Genomic DNA, 24486 nt, shown 5'->3' with positions numbered 1-24486 from the left:
TGAGTCAAGCACACTTCCATCTGTGTGACACGGCCACCCGAGAGCTATGAAGCTGTTTCCTTCTCGCTTCCCTCCTGCCGCATCTGCTGTGAGCTTGTCTCATGTGACCTGGCATGAGCTGTGAGGCACCACAAGGTGCAAGCCGTGGCTTTGCTGGGAGCATGCAGCACTCTGGATGCTGATGAAAAAACACTCCATCGTTAAAAAGTCATCTGTTTTGCAGCTATGGGCTCATCTACAAAGTACTGGAGGAAACACTCTGAAGGGACTTCTTAGTTTCAAGGACTCCCGCTCTGCATTTTAGTTTCGAACTACATATTGCTGAGTATGGCCTGTGTTACAGTAACACCATAAAACCACTCCAGTCCCACCACCAGGCCTCTGTGGTCTTCTTGAGCTCCAGCTGCACAGGGAAAGAAGAGAAGCCTTAAGGAATTTCACCAACGTAATGCCGGAGACAGCCGGAGAAAAGTGTGGGCTTTTCCTTCATTTTCAACTTTGCATTCGGTGTGCTTCACTTTCAGTTTAGTGCTGTTTACACCTAGCAGTAATTTTCAAGAGGATAAATTATATATTATTAGTGAATTTAAAAAATGCAAAGCTCCTGGGAAGATGTGTCACCTTCACGTGGGTTGAAAGTGCTCACTGGAGCAGTGGGCCACCATGCACTATGTGAAGCCACTCCTCCACAGCGCAGCTTTATCCGTGACAGCAATGCTGGCAATAGTCCTCTTTCCCACTGTTGCCACCGACTCAGGATAAGGACAAACGCACTCCATCTGCTCAGCACGGAGCAATAACCCTCTGGCAGAAGGGCAGCACCGTCTTCCAGCCCTCCTCACACACACGCGGTCCATTTTCTCGTTTTAGCTGCCCGCTCTGATGTGAAGGGACCCCCACCCCAACATTTCTGAGCCAGGCACAGGCCGAGGGGGAGAGGGAGGGGGCGGCGGGGCCGAGGGACCACAGGCACGGAGAGGGCCGAGGGACCGCGGTCCGACTCCGGAAGAGAGCGGGGCGGCTGAGAGCACACGGGCCTGCGGGGACAGAGATGGCGAACGGGCCGCGCGTGCTGCCTCGCTCCGGAGCCGTGCTGCCTCGCTCCGGAGCCGTGCTGCCTCGCGAACCTCACGCGGGAATCGTTGGTTGGAGAACCTTGCCTTTGTCCTTTAGGGTTGCAGATTCTTACAACTGTAGGAGTTACTGATCTGCAACCCTGGGGGCTGGGCTATCTCAGTGGGGTGGTTGATGTGAGTGCATCACAGGAGCAAGGTGACTTGCAAGATTTTAGGCTGCTTTATGACATCACAGAATTGTAACTGCAATTGTGACAATGAACAGTTGAGTGGAGCCACAGTCATGGCGCAGCCGCAGCCTCCGGTCGTCTCCGTCGACCCCAACAACTTTCCTGCTAAGTTGTGGTGGCTGGTGAACAGCCCGCGGATCCGCTCCGTCTGCTGGGACGCCCTGGGCGAGGGGCTGCTGATCGAGCAGCCGCTGTTCGAGGCCGAGGTGCTGGGCCGCTGGGGTGGCGACGAGGCGGTGGGGGAGCTGTTCAAGAGCAGCAAGTTCTCCAGCTTCATCCGGCAGCTTAACCTGTACGGCTTCCGCAAGCAGCAGACTTCAAGGGAGGATCTGCACCACTACCACAGCCCGCACTTTCAGCGCGACCGCCCCGAGCTCCTGGGGCGCCTCAAGCGCCTGACGAGAGCCAACAGAGCCAAGGCGGAGGCGGCGGCGGCGGCGGGCGGCCTGGACGTGGGCAGGCTCCCTCCAAACCGCTCCCGGTTCCCGACCGTATCGTCCGTCAGAGCCTACGGAACCGGTAAGCTGCGGGCCGCTGCGGGCCGCTATGGGCGGGCGGGCGGGCGGGCCTACCCGCAGCCGAGTGCGGTGCGGCGCCGTACCGACGGCTCGGATCACGGCGAGGCCGGAATGCTCCGCCCGCTGAGCGGAGGTGTCAAGCGACTGCCGCGGCCGCATGAAGGCTGAGCACGTGAGAGAGCGTTTTATTTCTCGTCTGCCCTCCGCTAGGGGCTGCGAGCTTTCCAAAAGCCGTTCGAGTTATCCCGCGGATAACACGTAGGGCAGCCGTGCCATCCCTCCTTCCTGAGGCTGACGCGGACAGGAGGAGGAGCAGGGCTGCTCAGCCCGGAGGGAATAAAGCCGGCGGCAGCGCTGCCTCCTGTGCAGCTCGCTGGGCGGGTTGGGCTGTGCGGATGCTCGTGCTCTTAGTGTTTCCGAGTAGGAGCTGTAATGTAATGAATGCGGTGTCTAATTCATGTGGGGAGCGGCTGATGGAGCTGGGATGGGTCACTGTGGAGCAGAAGGGGCTCAGGGGAGGCCTCACTGCACCCTACAGCTGGCTGAAAGGAGGGGGGGGGTCTGGAGGGGGTGGGGGGGGCGGTTGGAGGGGGGAGTTGGAGGGTGGGTTGGAAAGGGGGGTGGAGGGGGTTGGGGTCAGCCTCTCCTCCCAGGTGACAGTGATAGGATAAGAGGCGATGGCCTTGAAATGCACTGGAGGAGGCTGAGGTTGGATGTTAGTAAAAATTTCTTCTCCAAAGGAGTGGCGCTGCAGTGGCACAGCTGCACAGGGATGGGGTGGGGTCCCCATCCATGGAGGTGTTCCAGGGCCATGGAGACGAGGCACTGAGGAATGTGGTTATGGGCACGGTGGGGGTTAGACTTGGAGATCTTAGTGGTATTCTCCAGCCTTAATGATTCTATCGTTGTAACATGTCAGTGAAATCAGGTCTGACTGATGTAATGCAGGCCATGGGTAGAGTAAATCCTAAGAAAAATATGGCCTTTAAATCGTTGCCCCTTTTATGGGTGCAGTTTTGCCCCTGTTGTTAGCTGCCGTTTGCTCTATCAGCCTGAGTTTCTAGAAAGGAAAAAGGAACAAGGAAAACATTAGTTCTCATGCAGTCAAGTTCTGACAGGCTGACAATTTCCTATGTGCTCTGTGCTGTGCTATTTAGGGGCATGTCTTCCTTTGCTGTAAATGTGAGGTTATTTGATAGATGGAAGATATGTCTGTGTGCAAAGTGTCCCGCTGTTCCAAGTGTCTTGCACATGTTAAATGTCCAGGAGCAGTTCCTGTAAAGCAGCTGGCAAATTGTAACCAGGCATCATCTTAACTTTCCCATCCACAGGTAAAATATAAACAAAAGAATAGCTCTCTCCATTCCCTGTTTTTGTATGATAAAAATACCAAACTGGAAAAAAACAGCCCTGTATGTGAACTCTTACTGAACTGTGGGGGGTGAGTGGTATTTATTTAGTGATCCTTAAGGATTTGATGTGAATTTGCAGAACAGTGGCTGTATGGTGCCTATTTCTTTGATTAGTTCCTATCAGAGGAGTGGGAGCTAAATGGGAGGCTGTTTTTCAGAACTCAGGCTGTCCTGAAGCTCGTTATTAGCATGGCTACATACGGTGCTGCGCAGAAGTCACAAGTACAGCAATACTCTCCCAAGTGCAGTGAGGCATCCTGGGTCAGTGTTCCCAGAATGTTGGATAACCCCTAACAGAATTTATGTTGCCATAGTATAAGAGCAAATGGCATTTCACAAAATAATAATCCAGAGATGGATAAAAGGAATGTAGAAAAAGTGAAACAGCAAAATTGTTTGGGATGTCTTAGTCTAAGCTGAAATGACGAGTGATCTTATTCATCAAAGCAAGTTTGTGTAGTTAACAGAGGGTATTCTTCTTTATTACAAACGTACACAGTAGTGAATTACAAATGAATTGCTGAGCTTGAAGCATCCTTTTTCATTCTTCTTAAGGACTTGCAGAAGTATTAAAACCCAGGCTATGGTAGGACGTAGTCCAGCAAAGGAAGAAATGTGTTTTAGAATTTTCATAGAATTTTAACACTTCAAAAAGTTATGAGAACAACAGTAGCAAAAAAACAAAGCCCGCTAGGGTTAAGTGGCAACCTGTAAGCCCTGCTACTACTAATACTTGTTCCCTTTGCTATCGCTGGTGCCCTTCTGTATCTTAGGCAGAAGCCAAGTCCTCTGCAGCCTTGCCTTCCTCCAGTGCTAATTTGCAGCTTTTTTCGTCCAAGAGAACAGGAGGCTAGCGCAAGGAATGGCTATGGGGAGGAAACAGTTGCTTCTGTATCCTTGCTTACTGCTCTTTGTTCAGATCCAACAATAAATCTGCCACTGCAGCTGTTACTGTGTGTTCGGGTGGAAGAACTGTCTGCTTGTAGATTAGGCACACTGAAGCAAAGGTTGCCTTCCCAAATAGAGCTGGAGGTCCCTGGCTCCTCATATTACCTCTCATTACCTGTGACAACTCCTTTCATTAACTGTTGCTTTATTTTTGTGCCTAATGCAGGGCTGCTGGATGTAGGACAGTTTTGTGAGCCTTATCAACAACTTCCTTGCTCCTACGTCTCGGCCTCACTGCAGAAATGCAGCATTTTATCACCCGTAGGCTTGGAGCAGAATCCAGGCCCGTCCAGAACACCGCAGAATTCCCAGGTGCTGCTTCCAGAGCACAATGCACCCCCAGCTTTCCCAGACATGGGGGTTGCCTTTCCCGTATTCCATAGGCTTCCAACAGAGGTCATGTACACCCCACAGCCCAACTTCTCTCTTGTGCTGCTTCAGCAGGTCTCTCAAGACATTGCCACTTCCTCTGCAGTGTACAGCAGCTGCGTGTCTCCCCAGCACTACACGCAAGCCTATTATCCAACAGGTAAGAAAAGAAATATAAAAGTGATGTACTATATATATCTTTTTTTCACAGTGCTCTGTCACGTATGTTTCAGATGTTTCAGTGAGAATTAGAAATTGTAAAGACCTTTAAAGCAAAAAGGTTTTCTGTTCCATATTCCTTCCCTCCCTCCAGACTTGGTATCTGGTGATTTTCCATACAGCTGAGGCTGAAGGGTGAGGAGAAGAACATTTGTCTGCAATGAGGCAGTGTTAGCCTAACTTCTCCCTTTTATTTTAATTAAGAGAAACCGAGGGGGATGATGTTAAAGCACAGAGAACTTGTTGAAAAGTGACATACTACTCCTTGCTCTCATGTTTTCCCAAGCAACTTTTTAAAGTCAAAGATGAGTCACAAGTCTTCTGCAGAATGTTTCATCTGCTCTGTGATCTTGTCAGGTCTTTTTTTCATCAGCTTCCTCAGCAGTGTCTCTGCTGCAGACTGGGGAGTTACAGACATCTCCACTATATTCATTTGTCTGAAGCATTTCTGCTGAAATTTTCAGCCTTACTTCAGACAAGTTTTTCTTTTTTTGTTTTGTTTTCTAGAAGAGAACTAATTAAAGCAAATTATTGTCCCATTGCCTGCTCTTGCCTTGAACTGGAAAAAATATGCTTGTTTTGTTTATTTATTTGTTTTTTTTTATTTCCCTGGAAATTCTGAAGCTCAGAACATAGTGTCTCTTGGCTTGGACAAACCGAAGCTCAGTTGATACTCTCATTTTCCGCCTGTTCCTGCCTTGGCATCTGCACCTTCCCTGAGTCAGATATCCCTCTTTAGAAATCTTACATGTGGTGGCTGCTGTCGTTCTCCAAAAAGTACACAATGAAATCTTCGTGTCTTTTGTGTGTGTGTGTTCTGAGGCCTCTGCTGAGAATGCCTGCTTCTATTGCCAGCAGTAACCACTAGTTTCCGTTACATACTTCTTGTTGAGGAGGGATTCTGAGGGATTATGCAAATCCTGTGGACACTTGTAAAGGTTTAAGAAACAGGGAACTTTTTGCCATATGTTCCTTGCCCTGTGGTGCTTACAAAGATTACTGGCAGCTAGTGCTTGCATTACAAGCTGCAAGTTCTTAGGTCTCCTCCCAAGAGCAGGGGGAGCCAAGAATACCAGTTTGAGATGGGAGATGGTCCCCGCTTGCTTCTGTCTGGGTACGGATCATCTTGAGTTTTAGATGTCTCTATCTCTGTGAAGCATGATAAAAGCATACCAAACTTTGCAAGTTATAATAATAAGGTGTAATTCAACCTGAAATAGAGAACGTTGTGGAGGCTGAGGCTTTGGAAATTTCAGTGAACTCATAACTAGTTTTGAGAAGAAAGGTTTGCCATTTCATTAGACAGTATTAGAAATCTTTTCATTTTCACTGTCACTTTGGACAGTATTTGTACTGTTGATTCTGTGTACCTCTTCATCTCTCTGCTATCCTTTATTCTGCTTTATATTACAGCATACAGAATGCAGGAAGCTTATTTTTTCATATATATACATGAAAAAAGTCTGCTTTCCTTCATCTTGAGAGCACAAAACCAAGAGTAGCTTATTTAGAAGGTGATAGTTCATCTCAAAGTATGTATTTCATAAGAGAAGGGCTAAAAACTAGATGCTCACTCTTGGAGCTGACTCTTCATTTCATGTATAATGAACATAATATTTTTGAAGTCCTACTAAATGAAATCAACACTGGGCTTTGTGAAAAGATTTATCTTTATGTATATTCAAATTCATTTGTTAACTTAAGCACCAAATATTTCCTTGGGTTTTTATTTTTTTTTATTACGATTCTTACTGAAAAGGCACTAAAACTATTCATCTGGATTTTCTGCTAGCATTTGAACATTGTTTTAAGGATTTAGTTTTGTGACTTCAACTTTCTACAAAACCTTTGATAGTTGTGGGATTACATCAAAGGAGCGTAGTGAAGCTTGATTATCATAGAATATCCTAATAATGAAAAGTCAGTCAATGAGACTATGTGAGAAATATTAGTTACTGGTGCCACCTCATACTGCAGGTCCAGTTGTGCTTTTTGCATACACCTGTGGCTGTAGAGTTCATTTACAGGTGATGGCCCTTTGTGAGTGACATCTTAGGAGCGGTTATGTTATTCTGAATGATGCATCCTCTGTAAGGATAAATCTTTTTCTATGTAGAGCTTAAAATTCACATATGTCTTGGTCAAAAGGGGCTTCTTAAAGTAAATAAGCAACTGAAAACATAGCATCTGCTTTAACACAGCATAAATAACACCACATTTTCCCTTGAGAAAAGCACACTGGATGCACTTGTAAAACTAGTAGTAGGATTTATCTTGCCTAAGATTCATCTGAATGTGTAACATTAACTCGTGTATGCCTGGGCTTGTCATCTAGATGACACATATAGTCAGTAAAGAGGAACAGGCACCTGCCAGATGTTGAGTCGTTCCAGCTTTCTTGGATATATACTGTTGGAAGGCAGTTTCTTTCTGGTGAGCCTGTTTCTTCACAAACTGCAGAGAGAGCACAGACGAGTAGTTCTGGAGCTGGTAGGGTATGTAGTGGCAATGCAAGCAATGCCACTTAAATTTCTGAGATGGTTCCCATTTTCCTTTAAGGAAAATCCATCCTTGGATGTCATCTTCATTCTCCTCATTCTTTCAGTTTGTAAAGGATCAGAGCTTGCACAGCTGTTGTGTGAATGCCCATCCCAATGTGCCCATTGATCTGTCAGGAACAGGCATGGGTGCTCTCTGCAATTTCCTGGCCCAGCTGTGTGATGAGTAACTTAGCTTCCCTTAGTCATAGCTTAGGGACATGACATGATAAGGACACACTGAAAGGGCGGTCTTCAAAGTTCTTTCTTAGTGTTTCACGTGTAGGTTGTGCTCGAGTGCAATGGAAGAAGCTGGAGAATGTCAGTCTCATCTCCCTTGGCTAACACAGAATCTCAGAATCACAGGGTTTGGAAGGGACCTCTGGAGATTATCCAGGCCAGCCCCCTGCCAAGCAGTTCCTTACAGCAGGTCACACAGGAAAGCATCCAGATGAGTTTTGAGCATCTCCAAAGAAGGAGACTCTTCCAGCACTCTGGGCAGACTGTTTAAGGGCTCTGGCACCCTCACAGTAGAGTTCTTTCTCATGTTCAGGTGGAACTTCCCACATTCCAGTCTGTGCATTTTGCTTCTTATCCTGTTGCTGCACAGCACTGAAAAGAGCCCCATCCATTTGGCACCTGCCCTTTAGATATTGACAAGCACTGCTCAGATCCTCCCTCAGCCTTCTCCTCTCCAGGTGAACAACTCCAAGGCTCTCAGCCTTTCCTCATGTGGGTGATGCTGCAGGCCCCAACCGTCTTCATGGCCCTCCACTGGGCTGTATGCAGGAGTTCCCCATCTGCCTTGAACTGAGGAGCCCAGAACTGGACCCACAGCAGAGGGGAGGATCACCTCCCTGCCCTGCTGGCCACGCTGCATGCAATGCGCCTCAGGACACCATTGGCCTTCATGTCCCCCAGGGCACAGTGCTGGCTCATGTCAGCCTGTTGGCCTCTTACTGTTGTCTGTTGCCCTCTTGAGTAGATGATGTGTGTTCTCCTCCGATTTCTGTCAGATCTTTGAAGACATTACTGTGATTATTCAGGGCTGTATCAGCTTTGCCATTAGATTGCTAGCTTTGTTACCACCGTGCTTGAAAAGCAGCACTTAGCATGAAGGTGGGACCATTCCCAAGAGGCTGTTGGTGTGTGGGTGTTACCACTAGGAAGAGTAAGAGATTTGAATGGCGTGAGCAGAGTCTGTGCCCAAGAATGGGTTTGGATGCATTTAATTTACTGATACAGCTGTAGTCTTTATGCCTTCAGCAAAGGCATGAATGATTGATTTGTGTTTGCCTACTGAGACATTGTGAGTATGTAAAATAATACTATCTCGAGGAGAGAGAGGTATATAAGAATTTCCATTTTGTCATAGTGGTTTTTAATTTACTGAATGCAGTGCCTCACCATTTACATAGGACGTTTTTGTAATTTCTTTACTTGTGTTTCTCTGTAATCTGTTTTTTTATTCGTGGACAAAAAACAGAGGCTTCATCTGTTGAGGAGACGGTGTAATTTTTTTTTATTTTTTTATTTTTTGGTGACTTGTGACTCTGAAAGCCTTCAAATTAATGTTTGCGTGGAATCCCTTGTAACCTTTAGCTGTTTGTTTTCCAAAAGCTAGATGTTACATCATTCCTTGGTGTTTCGTGTTGCACATCTATCTCTATCCCCCTCACTGTGCCATTCGTGACTCTGAACACTTCTGGTGTATTCCCCCGGGCTGCGTTTTCTCTTGGCTAAAGAATCCTCCTTGGCTGTTTGTTCAGGAAAGTGTTCGGTGCATCCTCCATGTTGCCCTCCCTGTTGCCTTTTCCAGTCCTGTTATTTTCTTATTGAGATGGAGAGTCCAAAAAGACTCACAGTAGTCAAAGTGTGAGTAAATTGTAGATTTACACGGTCAATAAATTGCAGCCACAGCAATGTCTGTTTCATTAGTGGCTTTGTGGGTCTTTTTGTCAGCTTCTGAGTGTGAAGCTGATGTTTTCCTGAAGCTATTTACTATAGCACCAACATCTAGCTCCTGATTATTGATGGACAGTGAAAGACCTATCATTTTCTACATTAGATTAGTTTATTTTTCTGAAGTGCAGAGCTTTATCTGGTACGTGGTGGCTTTGGGAGACTTCACAGAGGTTTTTTTCCATGCCTGTTTGGCTATGCTCTTTTCTGCCATGAAAAAAGCTGGTGTTATTAGCAACCATCTCATCAACACAGTTTCCTTTATCCCTGTTTGTTTACCTACTGCAGGTCTTTCCAGATGGCAGTGAAGGGTGACTTCTCTTGAAAACAAAGCATTTTTACTGTCTCATCCCCATTACGTGTCCACCAGTGTCAACTAATTCAGTAATCTATTTTCTTCTTTCTTTTTTTCTTCTTCAACTGGATTTCTGACTTGTATTCCCTTTTAAAATTTTCATTAGTGTGCTTCTAAATGATTTCCTTTAAGTTCTTAACGGCCTCTTTGAATATCCATGAATATTTTCAGCGTGTTTGAAATATGGTCATTCAGTGTCTGTGCAAGGATATTCACAATGCATTGTTCAGCTCTTCCTTTGCTCTGAGTGATGTGTTTTTCATTGCTCTCCACTTGTCCTGAGCGTTTTGTCGCTGGGTTGGTTATAGTCCCACTGACAGCAATTCCATTTGTGTAAGCCGGTGTTCTGTTCTGCACACAGCATCCTGTAGACTGTGAGAAATTTTCTGTCTCTAGCTTTTATGGGCAGAACTGCGTTTCTGTTCTGACAGAAACCAAATGTGTTCTGAGGCTGATTATCTAATTCCATTTCATTTTAACGGGCTGAATCTCTTGATTAGTATTCTTCTCGTAGTATTTTGTAGGAAGTAGTCTTCAGTTGGTGTTTAACTTATGGAGTACTTCACAAGAGCTTCTTTCCTTCACATCTTTCCTCTTTTTCCATTAGAAAATAATGTCTTTATGATATGTGTTTGCTTCTCCTTACAGTCACTTTAGCAGGTGAGAAGGAACTTACTTTTCCGTTGCTGTCTTGCCTTGCTTTTACGGAAGTCCTTGAATAGCTGTTTTGGTGTTTCTCTTGGGTTTGTTAACATAGTTTGAAGATTCCCACGAGTGAAATTAAAACCAAGTTTTGTTAAAACCAAACCAAGTTTTGTTTAGGTTTTTGGGAATATCCAGAGCAGGGGTATGTCCACAGGTCATAGGATGTTCTCCTGAAGGAGGTATGAATTTGATCATATAGTTGCTCAGAATTAGCTTTTGAAGTTTCAGATCACACGCAGATCTCATGCTTGCTTAGGAGGCTGTCCACTGGCTCTTTCTTTCTTGTTTTGCGCCCTTTGTTGCTGTAAACTGCACAAAAATCCCACAAGATTGTATTAAAAAGTGCAGTAAGAGTAGGTGTTTTACAAAAAATCAAACTTGGTTATTGGATTATACAGCTCTGGAATTTAGTTAGTTAGTTCACTGTGTGGGTATTGAGCTGTTTAATCAAAGTAAGCAGTAGAACTCCGCATACCAAACACAAATTCTGAAAGTCTGATAACTGTGTTTCACTTCTTGCAGCTGCACTGCCATGTTGCTCCCTTGCTGCTCACACCGGCCCTCTGACTTGCTGTGTTAGTCCTACAGCTCCGAACTACACCCAGTGCAGCTTCTACCAGGTGAGTGCAGTGCACTGCAATCAGGTGAAAGCAGAGAAAAGCTGTATGGATGAGCTCTAGGATTATGGACTCTGGAATGAAGGATATAAATTTAAAAGCGGATCCACTTGAGAAAGTAAAAGCAATGTATTTTACAGTGTTTATTTCAAAGACCCACTGAATATTTAGAGAGGTACTTCTGTAATGCTAGATAGGTTTCAAAGTAGTGGCGTAGTGGATCTCCTGACTTGACTTTCTGTTCAGCATCATTATAAGTGTTATTTATCAGAAGACATTACACTTCCATGATTCTTGAGATCTGAACAGTCCCCGGAAGAAAAAGCAGTACAAGCGCAGGCTGTTAAAATGTGATTTGTCATTTCCTTTGGGTAGCACTAGTAGCTTTTGGAACTCTTCATTGCCTTCTTTCTGCTTTGAAAGTTCCTTCATATGAATTCTGCTAAAAAAAAGTCACTGTATTGCTTACTGTGTCCTGTTATCTAGTTGTGTCATTCTGATGAAGTCTTCAGTAGTGCTCAGACCAGTCCTGCAGTGGCGAAGGCACTTCTGTGTGTTCTCCAAGAGGTGTTTCCAAATTGAAGATGTGTAGGGCTTTGTATGGATTTGTGTAGACTTTGAGTCACACGTCTGTGAGACACACTGCTATGAGAGGGCTGTCGGGGTTGGAGGCTGACGCAGATGGGAAGATTCTGTGGTATTCTGTTTCCATAGGAATCTGGAGTCCCTTTCATTTTGGGACAGGAGCGTCCTTGGAAATTACTCATTGCATGAATGTGTATATGGACAGAAGAGGGAACAGATGTTATTGTTAGGTAACTGTGAGCTCCTCGTGTTGGGTTGTCTGTATGCATGGTTAGAGCATACATACCTTTTTCCTGCTAAAAAATCCTGTGGCTTACGTTATTTGTATACGTAACAGGATTGCCTGACCTTTAGAGGAACTGAAATCGGGTACGTGTGCTCTATCCTTTTCTGTCACAAACGTTGCGTGTGAAGGGAGTGGTTGTAGTGTGACCCCACAGATCCTACTGAGACTGGAAGTTTCTGATTGGAATGCTTGGGTATGTGCAAAGGGTGTGCAGAGTATGCATCTGGAGGAGTACTCGGATGCTGTTGAGTAGCCTTCCTTTCTCTCTAGGAACTGACGGCAAATAGAAGAGAGTGAGCTTGCTGTTGAGTAAGGTGGTTAATGAAAACTGGGCCAAATCAGGAGCCTTTTTAAATTAAACCTGCTGATTTAACTGCAAGTAACAAACAAGCTTTCATCTCTTTGTGTTTACAAACTGATTGCTCAGGTTCATTTACAGAACACTGCAAAACCAGTGCACGTCCTATTCTTGTACTTTGGGAAATAAATATTCACTGCTTTTTGTTTCTCCCAGGGTCCTCCAATGCAGACACCTTATGTGGCTGAGTCCCTGCCCTCTAACCAGCCATATCAGACATCTGATGAAAGCCAGATGACAGAAGTAGATCTCGAGTCTGTATTTCAACTTGCTAATGAAATGAGTTCATTGCCTAAACCTGCGATAGCAAAAGTGAATCTTGGGCAAGAAGAGTTATCAAGCCTTCAGTCTAACAGAGATCAACCACTGCTAGATGATTCTAAGAATGACCATCAACCTTCAGATGAAGAAAGACGGCTGGGACCTCACACCACTGTAGTGTCAGACATTATGTCACTCGTGGTAGGTGAAGGAGTAGCTTGTTCTTTGTTACAGCTTCCAGAATATCTTTACACTTTTGATATCATCGAGTCTGTAGAATGTGCTGCTGCTCAGACAGTGAGAGAGCCTGTGGCCATGGAGGAAACACAGGCAAAACTGAGCGAAGAGCCAGACCACCTCCGAGCTCCGTCCTCAGCAGTGTATGTTCAGGAAGTTCAGCCATTCAGTCCACAGAAGGTAAGAGATAAAGGAACATAAAGCAGACGATATTTTGGGATAACTGTTAAATAGTAATGCTGGGTTCTGTTCTGATAATTGCATTGTTAATAACTAAAGATTTCTTTAATTAGGATTTTAATGCATAGTGAAGAATTTGTTTGGTAAATCGTAATTTTTTGTAAAAGTTCTATTTTTTCATATAAGGCAATGGAAAAGTATTCGTTGTTAGTGGCATTTTGATGTCCCAAACTTGCCTGTGGTGGCCAACTTTGGCCACTCAGTTGCATGGGAAAAATGCATCGTGCAATTGTAGTGGCAGTGATGAAGTGTAAACTCTTTTGAGTGATAACATACTTCCTTTACTCTGAACTAAAGAAGAGTATTTGAAGGTAAGATTTTTGTTTAAAACTTACTTAAAAGTATTTCCAACAAACAATTGCTAGGCTTCTGTTTTCTGTGGAAGGCACAATTTATTCATATGTGGGTGGTATTTAGCATTTTCATTTGTACTGACAGACGTTCTAGATGTTACTCTGTTAAAGCAACAAATACATGCTGTACTTTGGAAAAATAAACAAAACCAAGGTTACTGAGTGCCCCTGTGGCACAAGACCTACCTTGTGTGTAGGTGTGGGATATAAGAAATTATATTCAGAGCATAAGCTGTGGAGAAGGATAAAAAGCATGAGAAGGGAAGGCTGAGAACCAAAGACACTCCAGAAGGAAAGGAAAACAATTTCAAGTAAGCTGTGTGACGGCAGACCCCGACTGGAGGCAGAGCACATGGCCTACGTTGGATAAGCACCTGCATGCACAGTTAAGGACTGTCTTTTGTTAAGGGCATTGATAAGGGGAGTTAAGGGAAGTATTTTGTTGACATGTAAAGGCAGGTGGGAAAGTTAAAAGAGAAAACTTGTGAATGTATATAAGGGATGTTAAAACCTGTAATAAATTATTGGGATCGTCCATATCTGAGTCCGTGCCTCCAGCACTGCATATAGGCACTCAGAATGCTGTGCATATGTCAGGGTCACTGCTGTGTTATCAGAGTCCTGATGCCTTCAGGTAAGTTTCTGGCTCTGAAATCCTTAGCTAGTGAAAACTTGCCATTGTTGTTCTCAATGTCATAAAGATGAGTAACCTTCCTTTTGGGTACATTTAGAGAAAGAGATGTATGTTCTGATCGGGTTTCTGCAGAGATCAAGCTAGTTACTCAGCCTCACGTAGGGAAGAGCACTGTTAAGGAGTTTCCATTCATTATTTGAACTGTTGACCACTGTTTAAATTTCAGCTTGGGCATCTTTGGAACAGCATTTTTAGAAGTGAGCTTTTCCTCTGTGGAAGACTTTGGGAGTTTATGGTCCCATCTCTCTTGTTAAGAATGGAGGAATGGAACAGGCTGCCCAGAGAGGTAGTGGATGCCCCGTCCCTGGAGACATTCTAGCTCAAGGCTGGATGAGGTGCTGAGCATGTTGAGCTCTGGGTGTCCCTGTTTGCTGCAGGGAAGTCAGACTAGACGCCTTTAAAGGTCCCCTCCAGTTCAGTGAATTTATGATTCTATGAATTAAATGTGTGAGCCGTGGTGTTGTTTGGAGGGGGAGGATGCTGTGGTTTTGAGACCCCCTTATGTGTGTCCCATGCGAGAATCCTGGTGCTGGTCCCAGTCCGTTTCTCTGGAAGTTAACTGGTGTCACCGGTTTGCGGGACAGTTCGACCCGGTACCGTGACAATTGAGGCAGGGGACCCACGGGCCCACACCCCGGGGAAGGGGAAGGGGAAAAAGGGAAAATGGAGAAGGGAGATGGGCCCAGGAACAAAACAACGGCAGCGATCTGAGGAGGAAAGCTAATTTACTAAATAAGATATCAGAAAGGAAAATAACACAATATAATGTAATATAATTGGAATTGAGGCAAATGAATCAAATAAAATGAGCAAGAGAGAGAGTGTCCGATAAACCGAAGGCCTTACGCTAACGCTGAAGGCGGACGGCTGCAACAAACACCCACTGCCGAGCTCGGTCCCGAAGGGAAGAGAGAGTCCCGTGACTGCAGACAGTTTTTATCTTTCCCTCTGAGCGTAAACACGTAAGAACGCAAAGCATCGCAAAGTCCTCTGGGGAATGGAGTTCTACTTCTCTTCTGAGACAGGCATACCTGGAACTATCGATGATCCACGGAGCTGGAACATTAACTCTTTAACTCTAAATGCACTACATGATGTTATGATGTGGAATACCAGTACCAAAAATCATAAAACCATGACAACTGGTTAAATAGCTTGGGATTATTCTGCAAGGAAGAGAAGTTTGGGCAATATTAGGCCTTGTGTTTGACAGCTTTGCTCTTTTAGTTAGGACTGTTCTACTTCTTACTTGTCTCCCCTTGCCAAACTGCAGGCAGGGTTAACCTGTCCCCACAGCTGCCTCTCATCCAGGGCCTGGGATCATGACAGGTGCAGAACTGACCAGCATAGATTTCTACATCCGTTTTGTACATCCATTAGGCTCCTGTATAATTTGCTGTCGTCCTTATCCATGAATCTGGAAGGCTTCCATGGCTCTCAGTAGCTCGGTGTCATGGAAGTCAAGGCAAGCTTGGTAAAATACTGCCCATTTAAGTAAGGCTCTTTTATTCCTCTGAGTAGCAGCAGAGGAGGAGCACATTCCTCCGGTGCTAATAAACAAACATCAGAACAGCTCCTCTGGGTCAGATCAAAGCCTGATCTGATTGCTGGTGTCAGCCTCAAGGCAATAGCTGTAATCTGATGCTTGGGGAAGAGTAAGAACAAGGCCTGCAACTCGAGCAGGGCATTGCTCTTTGTATTTCCAGTGGGAGGATTTGGGATAATATTGCATACCCGGTGTTCAATTTCTCATCTGTGGGCTGAAGTCAGCCCTTGAAACCACGTGAATTGTAGTGTTGACCAAACAGATCCTTTGCTCACTGTCTACTGCATGAAGAGCTTCATCAGTCATCTCCAGCCTCTTTCTCCCCGCACTTGTGATTCTGGGAGTCTGTCGCCGCCTCCTCAGCAGTCTGCTCCCCAGACTCCCTCTGGTAGTGTCCTCTGCACGGCAGCTGCTCTGCAGATCTCAGAGTTTGCTTTCAGCCTCTTCTGTTTCTGTTAAATCCTTTCTGAAATTAAGAGGTCATGGCTGCACACCACATTGAAGCTGCAGGAAAAGGGTGGATTTTTACAGTGGTACAAAGGCGTTTGTTCTCTTTCTTCCACAATAGTTCCTATCACTGAATTGGTTTGGGGACAGCTGTCCTGCCTTGAGCTGTCATCTCGGTAGAAAGATGCACACCTGCTTCCTGGCTTAAAAACGAGCAAATTAAAGAGCAGTTCTTTGTATGAAAGGTCTTAGTGCATTCAGCAGTGCAGGTTCAGCGTTGTCATCTTAGCCTCAGTGAATTCCTGTCTTTGACTTTTACACATTTTGGCCTCAGATGGGCATATCTTAATCCCCTCTTTCTCATAAGAAATATCTTATTTTCTTCTTAAAGTGGAAATGCAGCACAGTAGCACTTGTTCAAGGGGAATGTGCCTCCTGTTTTGTTGTCTCCTTGGGAGTACCTTTGGCTGAAGGCTGAACCTCCTGCTTACTGTGGGGAAGGTGAATCCAGCAAACCCCATTTGTGAGAGACCAAGGCTAATTTTAGTCACATTGCTTCCCATCGTGGCTCCAGCTGGGCACCAGAGTCACGTAACCACTGAGTCCCAGCCGGCTTTTTGTGAACAGTTTGGCATTTTTTCAGTAACTGGAGTGAAAAGGCAAAACTTTCACATCTGTCAGCTTTGGTAGCTTGGTTTGATTCTCTGCCAAGCAGCATTCAGGACGGAGCTGCAGTGGTGCTGGGCCCAAGTGAGGAGTCTTTCTGCAGATGTGGCAAAGCCGTAATCAGAAGCACGTTCACTTACAAAAACAAAAGAAATGAAGAGAGCTTTGGAACCAGACTTATGCGGGCTAGACTGATGCTGTTAGGAAGGAAATCTTCTTATTGCCAGTTTCACAAAAGAATAGGAAAAGAGTTGGTGGGTAAGATCCTACGTACTCAGTAAAAAAGGGAATGCTGCATACTCCTTTTCCTAGAAGGTTTTATTATGTAGAAGTCAAGGGGACTGGAAAGGTTCGAATCATCATGCAGAGAAGTGTTACCACACAATTGCTGATGTTCCAAATTGTGTGTACCTGCCCTGTGACCTGCCATCCTTCATCTCAATAAATTTGCATTCTGGCTGGTGAGGATTATGAGCCACAGACCTCCTTCCTTCTCTTTACCTTTATACCTGGGGACAAGCTGTGGTTCTGGTGTCAGACAAAGAGGAACAGCCATCCAGGTGGTTTTCCTATTAGCTAATTAACACTATTAGTGAAATACACAGAGACAACACATTTCAAAGAGCAAAGACTTCCATGAAGTGACTGAACATCCAGCAGGTCCAGGGGCTTGCTGGGGGAACTCTCTCCCTGGATGTTTCAGATGCTGTAGTTGTGCAGACCTTTTGGAAGATGAATATGCAGCTTTGGCAGAGGATCTGTATGTATTTCTATTGATCTGTGCACATGTTGCCTTTTGCATGTTCAGTCCCAAGCAATAGCAGACTCAAGGGGGAGAGAGCGATTTCTGGAACTACCTATGTCTTATTACTGCATGTGATGGCCTTCTGCCCTCTGTAAACACACATACCAGTTTTCAGAAGCTTTTTTTTGCCTTCACAGAAGGAAACAATGCAGGCTCTGAACAATCCCTCATCTTATGATGTTGATTGATAGGATATTTGCAGAAGAGCTCAATGCTCTAAGAACAGGTGATAGTGAGAACATCTTTCTGTCTGAAGGTGAATTCCAGGCACTTAATTGTGCTTATTTTTGCTTCCTTGCTGGGACAGAATCACAGCTTGGTCGCTTGGCCCTTTTTCCTTTGTTTTAACCTGTAGATTTTGCCACGCTGCTAGAGAAATACTCAAGTTCGCGAAATGTTTGCTTGCAAAATACATGTGGAGCAGCAGCAGAGGGCTCCAAAAAGCAAGCAACGACATAACATATAATGCAATGTCTTACCAATGTGATGGGGCGGGGTGATTCCCAGCCAGAAGGGCACTGCTTACCTGCGGAGCTTTGCATCACACAGCTCTGTCAGGTTGTCTGAGGTACGCCTGTCAGTAGCAATGCAGCTGTTGGTACCAATGAGTGCACCTTGGCTTCTCCTGCTTCACTTGTCATGCCTGGTATGATGACTGAAGGCAAAGTTGAGACTGTGAGTACATGTACTCTTTATGTTCTGGCTTTCTGACTTTTTGTTTTGCTTGGTGTGACATTTTGGAAGAGAAGAATAATAAGATATTTTGCTTTGAACCTGGCAGCCTTCTGTGTTAAAAATGCTTACATGATCCATACAGGTACTGTTCAGCACTTGTTAGACGTCCTTTTGGAGTGGATAAAAGCATTTATTTTTTCTGTTGATTACGAGAAAATGTTGAGTCATCTTTGGTTTTCTCTGCTTTGTTTTGTTTCAGGTGGATACTAGCGTTGGATGTGAATTCCTAAGGTCAGAGTCAGAAGAGGTAGGATGCTTCACTTCGGGGGCTGGGCCTGAGGAGAGGTCTGTCGAAAACAGAGTTTCATCTGTACAAGCCAATAACGGGGAGGAAAGAAACAGTTCCCAAGGGAGCAACTTCCGTGGTAAGAAGAGATGCTATATTGTTTTTTCATAGATTAGCAAGACAGCTGCTCTAAAACTAACCATTACAGAAAGGAGAAATCAGAACAGGTTAGCTCTTGTCTGCAAGTGTATTTCTTTGTGCCTTCCGTTAAAATACTGCTTCTGTACAACCTCTCAGTGTACTTACTGATGCACTTCCTGAGACACACTGATTTCTCATGTGAGAAAGAGTATAAACTGTGAGTAAATGAAACCTGCTGTTCTGGAGGTCGTGTCAGAAACATAGATGTCACAATGCTGAGATGAAGCTCATAGACATGTGTCCTGGAGCACAACAGTGGCATGAGAAAGGACTGAGTAATGAAATGACAACTGAAATAGCAAGGGGGAAAACAAAAACAAAAAAACCACAACAAACTTATGAAGTAAGTAAGAAGGTGACAAAAAATTGTGTTTCTGATGCATCTGCTGAAATACATGAAAGAACCAAGCAGCAGAGCATCTTGGGCTAAACAGTTGACCAAGTCTTATAACCAAAGGAAAACCTCAGTATCTTCACAGCAGAGAGGCATAAGAGGACACCAAGTATACTTCAGTTCCTTTCTAGGGAAGTTGGTGTGGCATTCAGGTCTTGCAGGAAGCTATTTCCCTCACAGCTGATCATCAAAGAATGGGTTGCAGAGTTTGAAGGTCAGTTCCTCACTTCAAAGGATAGTTTCCAGGTTCCAGTTCTGCTAGCTAATAATTCAGCTCACATGCCCATCAGTTTCCAAAGTGTGAGTGAGGATAAAGTCTTTTATCTGGAAGCTATATTAAAAAAAAAAAATAAAAAAAAAAGAATTGGATGTCACCTTGAACTTTTGTTTAAAGTGCAGAATTGAAGGTTCTCATCTACTTACTTCCTGATAACATGGACAATCAGTATGCTTCTCAGATTTTGTATCTACAGCTGAAGTTTATTTAAGTAAAATGTTCTTAATCACAGAAACATTTTGGAAAGCTTTTCCGTGGGATTGTTTTACAGAAATGAAACGCTGCTATGCTAATTGGATAATTAACAGTGATTAGTGTAGTTGCTCTCTGGGAAACTTGACAGTCATCTGGGTGTGCATGTCCAGTGTTGAACCTTTTATGGTTGGTAGGATAGAGACAGACACCACACATGAACAAAACGTGATCAGGGTCAAGTTTCCCATAATAAATAGGGCACATGATACTGGCTTTGAGGATGCAGTGCCCATCCCCTCCATTCCAACTGCAAGTCTGGAGGAAGTATCTTTAAGGATAAGCTGACTTCTGTCAGCTTCTGCATTTGTCTGTCTGTACCTCCTTTCTTCTGTGTGTCTTTGGACACAGCTTCTTCCTTAATCTTTCTAAGCTAAAATTGGGCACAATGACCATTCCCAACTGTTTCCTCATAACATGTCAGTATGGGAGCCATGAGGTCGTGGCCTGACTGAGCACTGGGTGAAGGGGCACAGCCAGCCCTGGGAGCCTGGTGGGCCACCCATTTAAGGGCCTCATTTAAGGGCTGGCAGCCACAAGGGAACAATTCCTACTTGGAGATCACCTCCTTTGGAGAGTTTGGTGAGCTCTGGTCCTTGGAAAGGGGTAAGCAATTCCTTCTTTCTTACTGGATTGTGATTGCTACTTTTCTTGGGTGATCCCAAACTGTTTCAAAGCAGTTATAGCTGCTGCCTCTTATCTTTGTCCTTTGAGTGTGAGTCCTGCCGTTTTACCTCGTTTCCTTTGGCCACCCATTTGCATGTTTCCTGAGCCCACAGTTTGATACCCATCCTGCTACAGAACAGACTCTTGTTCTGTCTGTTTCAGTAGGTTTGTGACATTGTTCCCTTGTCTTTGCTGTGTGGTGACACCAAGTTCAAGGTGAGAGACAACGTAGTGGAGTATGAATGTCTGTTGAACAGGGACCAAGATGAAGAGTCTGTCTTGTCCAGTGTCTTGTCTCCAAAAACATCTTTGGCATTTTTGTGCTATTACGTAAAAAAAAAAAAGACCTCAGTGAACTTTTCTGTCAGACTCTCTATTCTAACCAGATTCTGACTCTAGAGGTTTTTGTTTGCAGCCTTTTTTTCTGGAAATAGTGGTTTCAGAATGGAGCAGGTAGAGCTCCTGAATATTTCTGAATTTAAGCGTTCTGAGCCGTTTAGGAAAGAACCCACTTCCTCTATGGCTGTCTATTTTTTAATGTATTCTTTTTTAAGTGAGTTATCCAATCCTTTTCTTGGCATAGTGTGGCAACTTCCTCCAAGGTTCGTCACACAGGAGCACAGACATAATACTGAGATTGCACTGACATTTGCCACGCTCCGTTGCAGCTACAGCTGTGCTGTTACGCACTCTCTCTCACTCACTGCAGATAGATTTATAAGTGCGGTTGCTAAGGAGCAGTCATCGTTCAGCAAAGGTCTCCCATGCATGCGTTATTATTTCCTGCACCTTCCAGAGAAAAGTAATCTTAGCACTCATCCAGCGTTCCCAGTAAGGCAAGGTGAGATCCCCTACAGAAGTGTTGGTGCAGGGATAGGCCTGGCCCAGGGGTGCTCCTGGGCTGGAGCAAGACAAAGCAAAGTTGCTTCCAGGAGTCTGAACTGCAGCTTCTTGCTCCAGCTCAGCTGTCACTGAGGTATAGTCACTTTGGCTTCATTATCTGTTCAGTGAAGGACTCTCACATTTCCTGTGCTGGCAGTTTGCTGTTTTGGATGGGTGGTTCTTAGGTGCTGTTTCTTAAGCTGTTACCTGCTGCTCCATCGAGCATCTCCTCAGGCTTTGTTCCCAGCAGTCTGCTTTGGAGGAGGTGAGCATCAGGAAGCAGCTCCCGCCTTTTCCACAGGTACTTCATAGTGTAGAACACCAAGGGCTGGAATTCCTTTCCTAAGACGTGAGTGCATCTGTTACAAGATTGACAGTCACAAGGGCAGTGGTCCTGTTGTGACTTCGTCATGTTGCTTCCTTGTCCTGTAAGGTGCTGAATTTGATCTTTGGTATGGTTGTACATTGGAAATGTTTGGCGCGAGGTGAGTTCTGAAGGACTCTGTTGCTTGGCCTGTCTGTGGCACCGTGAGTTTCCTGTAGGCTCTTTGCAGCAGCTATGGCAAACCTTGAAGCAGCTGTGCCTTTTGTGCATAGGAGATGGTAGGTATGTATCACAGGCAGAGTGGGCATTTCTGTAGGTACTGCTGAGGCCTTACAGCAGTTACCGTTTGGTGGCTGGTACTCAAGGCACTGAATACATATATAGATAATAAGTTTTGCTAAATGAGAACAATTCCTGTTCCTGTAGACCTCAAATTGTGTGGTTACAGCCTGCCTCTCTGGCCGTGTTCCACACTACCTGCTGGCATTACAATCCCTATGTATGATGCTTCGCGAAACTTGCAGACTGATATTTACACGTTATTTCCTTATCTTCCTAGATTTCCATCTGCTGGTGGATTTGGCTTGCAAACAGGAGTCCGTTCCAGAGGAAGAAACAAGAGAGTGAGAAGGGGACGGCAGGCATGTGAAAATGTGCAGCAGCTGCCAGCTGGGCTCTCTTGTCGGACTCCAGGGACAGTGCCTTGCGCACAGCAGAAGTTTTGGGTTATTTCAACTGTTTAAAGAAACCAATATAGACAAATAAAGACTGTTTTGGACAAGTTTTCCCTTCAGCTCTGTGGGATGTTAGTCACCCCGTGGTTTTTTTACACCTATTCCGTTACGTTTTCTACCTGACAAGCTACAGAGCATCTAGTGGTCAGAATTTTTAATACGAGGTAATTACTTAACTGCTCACCTTCTCAGACCTGGAAAGTCTGCACTCCCTGTAAACTGGAACAACCTTGAGAACTTTGTGCAAACCTTTCTTACTGGGAAATAAGTTGTTTTTAGTGCTGTGCTCAGAATCTTTCTGTTTAGCATGGTTGGAAACCGCAGTGCACCCTGCGCAGATGCTGTTCAGTGCTCTCACCATCTTTGCTTACAGTCACACTGTGACCCTGTAATGGGAATTGTGCATGAAACAAAAGCATAGGGAAGTCACAAGGTTCCAGGTCTGAGTGGGTCAGGGGATCGGGAGAGCTGCTGGAGGGAAGATGAACTAATTCTTTTTGGTTCTGATGATATCTGTAGTGCTAAGTTGTGTTGTTTTAGTACTTTATTTTAATAGGTCCTAGATAAGTTCTTAACTTATTTAATAGTCACTTGTAAGTTTTGAGTAGCTATGCATTTGTATTTAAGTTGCAGTATTGTTTTAAGGATAAAGGGGGTACAGTCATATGATATATATGATACTGTATATGACATATACAGTACATATGATTTAAATGTAATTAGAGCCAGTCTTGAGCAAAACACACATGAGAGGAGCAGAGAGAACTGGCCAAGACCACCCCAGCTATACCCTGCAGGACCTCATGCAGCCTCCGGCCATGGGCAGGATGTCCCAAGTGAACAGTGAGTGGTGGCATTCATCAGCCATCCAAACAAATTCAATCTGAGGATGCTTTTAGTTCGAGGCCGGTGGGAATGCTGCCATACAGACTGTCCTCAGATATGTTCTGTGTGTCATACATAACATATGTGCAGCACGATACCACCTTGTGCAAATAGCGAAGGGTGAGGTGGATACGTCCAAGTACTTCTTCCCAAATGGTTTCCATCACTTTGCTCGTGGGTCCAAGGTGTGAGGAAGGTGGAGTTCAAAGAAATTCAGCCTTATCAGACTGGAGCTGCTGCCTCCTTAATACAAGAGCAGCACAAAGGGAACGTCGCAGCTCACATTTCTCACTCCCATTTGCTGCCAGAAGACATTTCTGGAAATTCAAGTTAGGAGGATCTCAGCATCTTAGATAATGCTGAATTGTTTTAAAGGCAAATGACAGAATCTTTAGTATTAGCATCTTTTAATCTGCTAATTTGAAAACAGGGCAGGATTTCCTGCCATGCTTCCCTTCCGGAACGCGTGGATGTGAGCTCCCTTCATCCTTCACCAGCATGCCCTGACATAGCAAAAGAGCTCCAGAGCTTGGGAGGCCCATGCTGTGCTGCGTGAGGCCTCGTGCAGCCCTGTAGGACCCGTGTGTGACATGTCAGCACCTCAGAGTTACAAAGGACATATCGTCATGGTTGGAAAAAATCCTTCATGTTTCACAGAATCTTAGGCTCATTAAGGTTGGAAAAGACCTCTGGGATCCCCGAGTCCAACCCACCCCGCCATGCCCATCGACTGCGGCCCTCAGTGCCACATCCCACACCTGCATGGACGGTTCCTCCACCCCCACCCCCACCCCGGGCAGCGGTGCCACTGCAGCACACTCTTTCTGCGAAGCTTTTCCTACAGTCCCAATTTCCATCACAAATGCTCTGATTTCCTTAGTTCCCACCGACACCTTTCTCAGCGGACACCCACCACCCCAGCAGACCGATTCTCATTCTTAAAAGCGAACCTGTCCTTCTTCGTGTAACCCACGACCTTGTGTGGAGCTCCCCCGAGGGGTGGGTCAGGCACTGTTTAAGAACCCCCTCATTCATCTGTTCTCTTTCTCGGATGCCCTTTTCCGTGAGCAGCAGAGGGCTGCGCGCTGGGCACCGCTCCCGGTCACCTCGGAGCTCTCTCCTCGAGCACCGCTCCACCGCGGCCGCTTCTCCCGCTCGGAGGTCACGGCTCTGAGCTGCGGAGTGATTCACCTCTCAGCGATGTCAGAGCCGAGTAACACCTGAATTCAGAGCCGAGTAACACCTGAATTCCGCACCTCTGACATCAGCCTGACCCGAACCCTCCGCGCGGCAGCGGCAGCGGCAGCGGCAGCGGCAGCCGGACGAGGGCTCCCGGATGGCATGGAGCGGGAGAGCCGCGGCCGAAGGGCAGAGCCGGCGGAGGACGCGGGGAGCGGTGCGGTGCGGGGCCGCCGTCAGCCCGGACCCCGCGGAGCGGCGGGAGGGGGCGCCCGGGAGCGGGGCGGGGCGGGCGCTCGGCTCC

At 45.5% G+C, this 24486-nt stretch overlaps 1 protein-coding gene across 1 annotated transcript; it reads left to right on the top strand.

The window, feature by feature from the left end:
• Positions 1–1359: 1359 nt before the first annotated feature.
• On the top strand, positions 1360–22697 carry HSF5 (heat shock transcription factor 5). Its single transcript, XM_065732220.1, has 6 exons — positions 1360–1957; positions 4351–4713; positions 10854–10951; positions 12334–12855; positions 18361–18526; positions 21944–22697. Exons 1-6 carry the CDS (start codon positions 1360–1362, stop codon positions 22009–22011), a joined length of 1815 nt encoding a protein of 604 aa, XP_065588292.1. The 3' UTR covers positions 22012–22697.
• The last annotated feature ends 1789 nt before the right edge of the window (positions 22698–24486 follow it).

The sequence above is a fragment of the Cyrtonyx montezumae genome, unplaced genomic scaffold, assembly GCF_038088225.1.
Source record: "Cyrtonyx montezumae isolate F1298 unplaced genomic scaffold, pur_monq_1.0 scaffold_15, whole genome shotgun sequence".
Taxonomy (NCBI): domain Eukaryota; kingdom Metazoa; phylum Chordata; class Aves; order Galliformes; family Odontophoridae; genus Cyrtonyx; species Cyrtonyx montezumae.
This window is presented reverse-complemented; position numbering and strand designations above follow the sequence as displayed.

Excerpts from the sequence above, each read along its gene's own strand:
- HSF5 (XM_065732220.1), top strand. The coding sequence starts at position 1,360 with ATGGCGCAGCCGCAGCCTCCGGTCGTCTCCGTCGACCCCAACAACTTT. Across the intron at positions 4,714-10,853 it reads GCAAGCCTATTATCCAACAG|CTGCACTGCCATGTTGCTCC; the intron begins GTAAGAAAAGAA and ends CACTTCTTGCAG. Across the intron at positions 18,527-21,943 it reads CCAAGGGAGCAACTTCCGTG|ATTTCCATCTGCTGGTGGAT; the intron begins GTAAGAAGAGAT and ends TTATCTTCCTAG.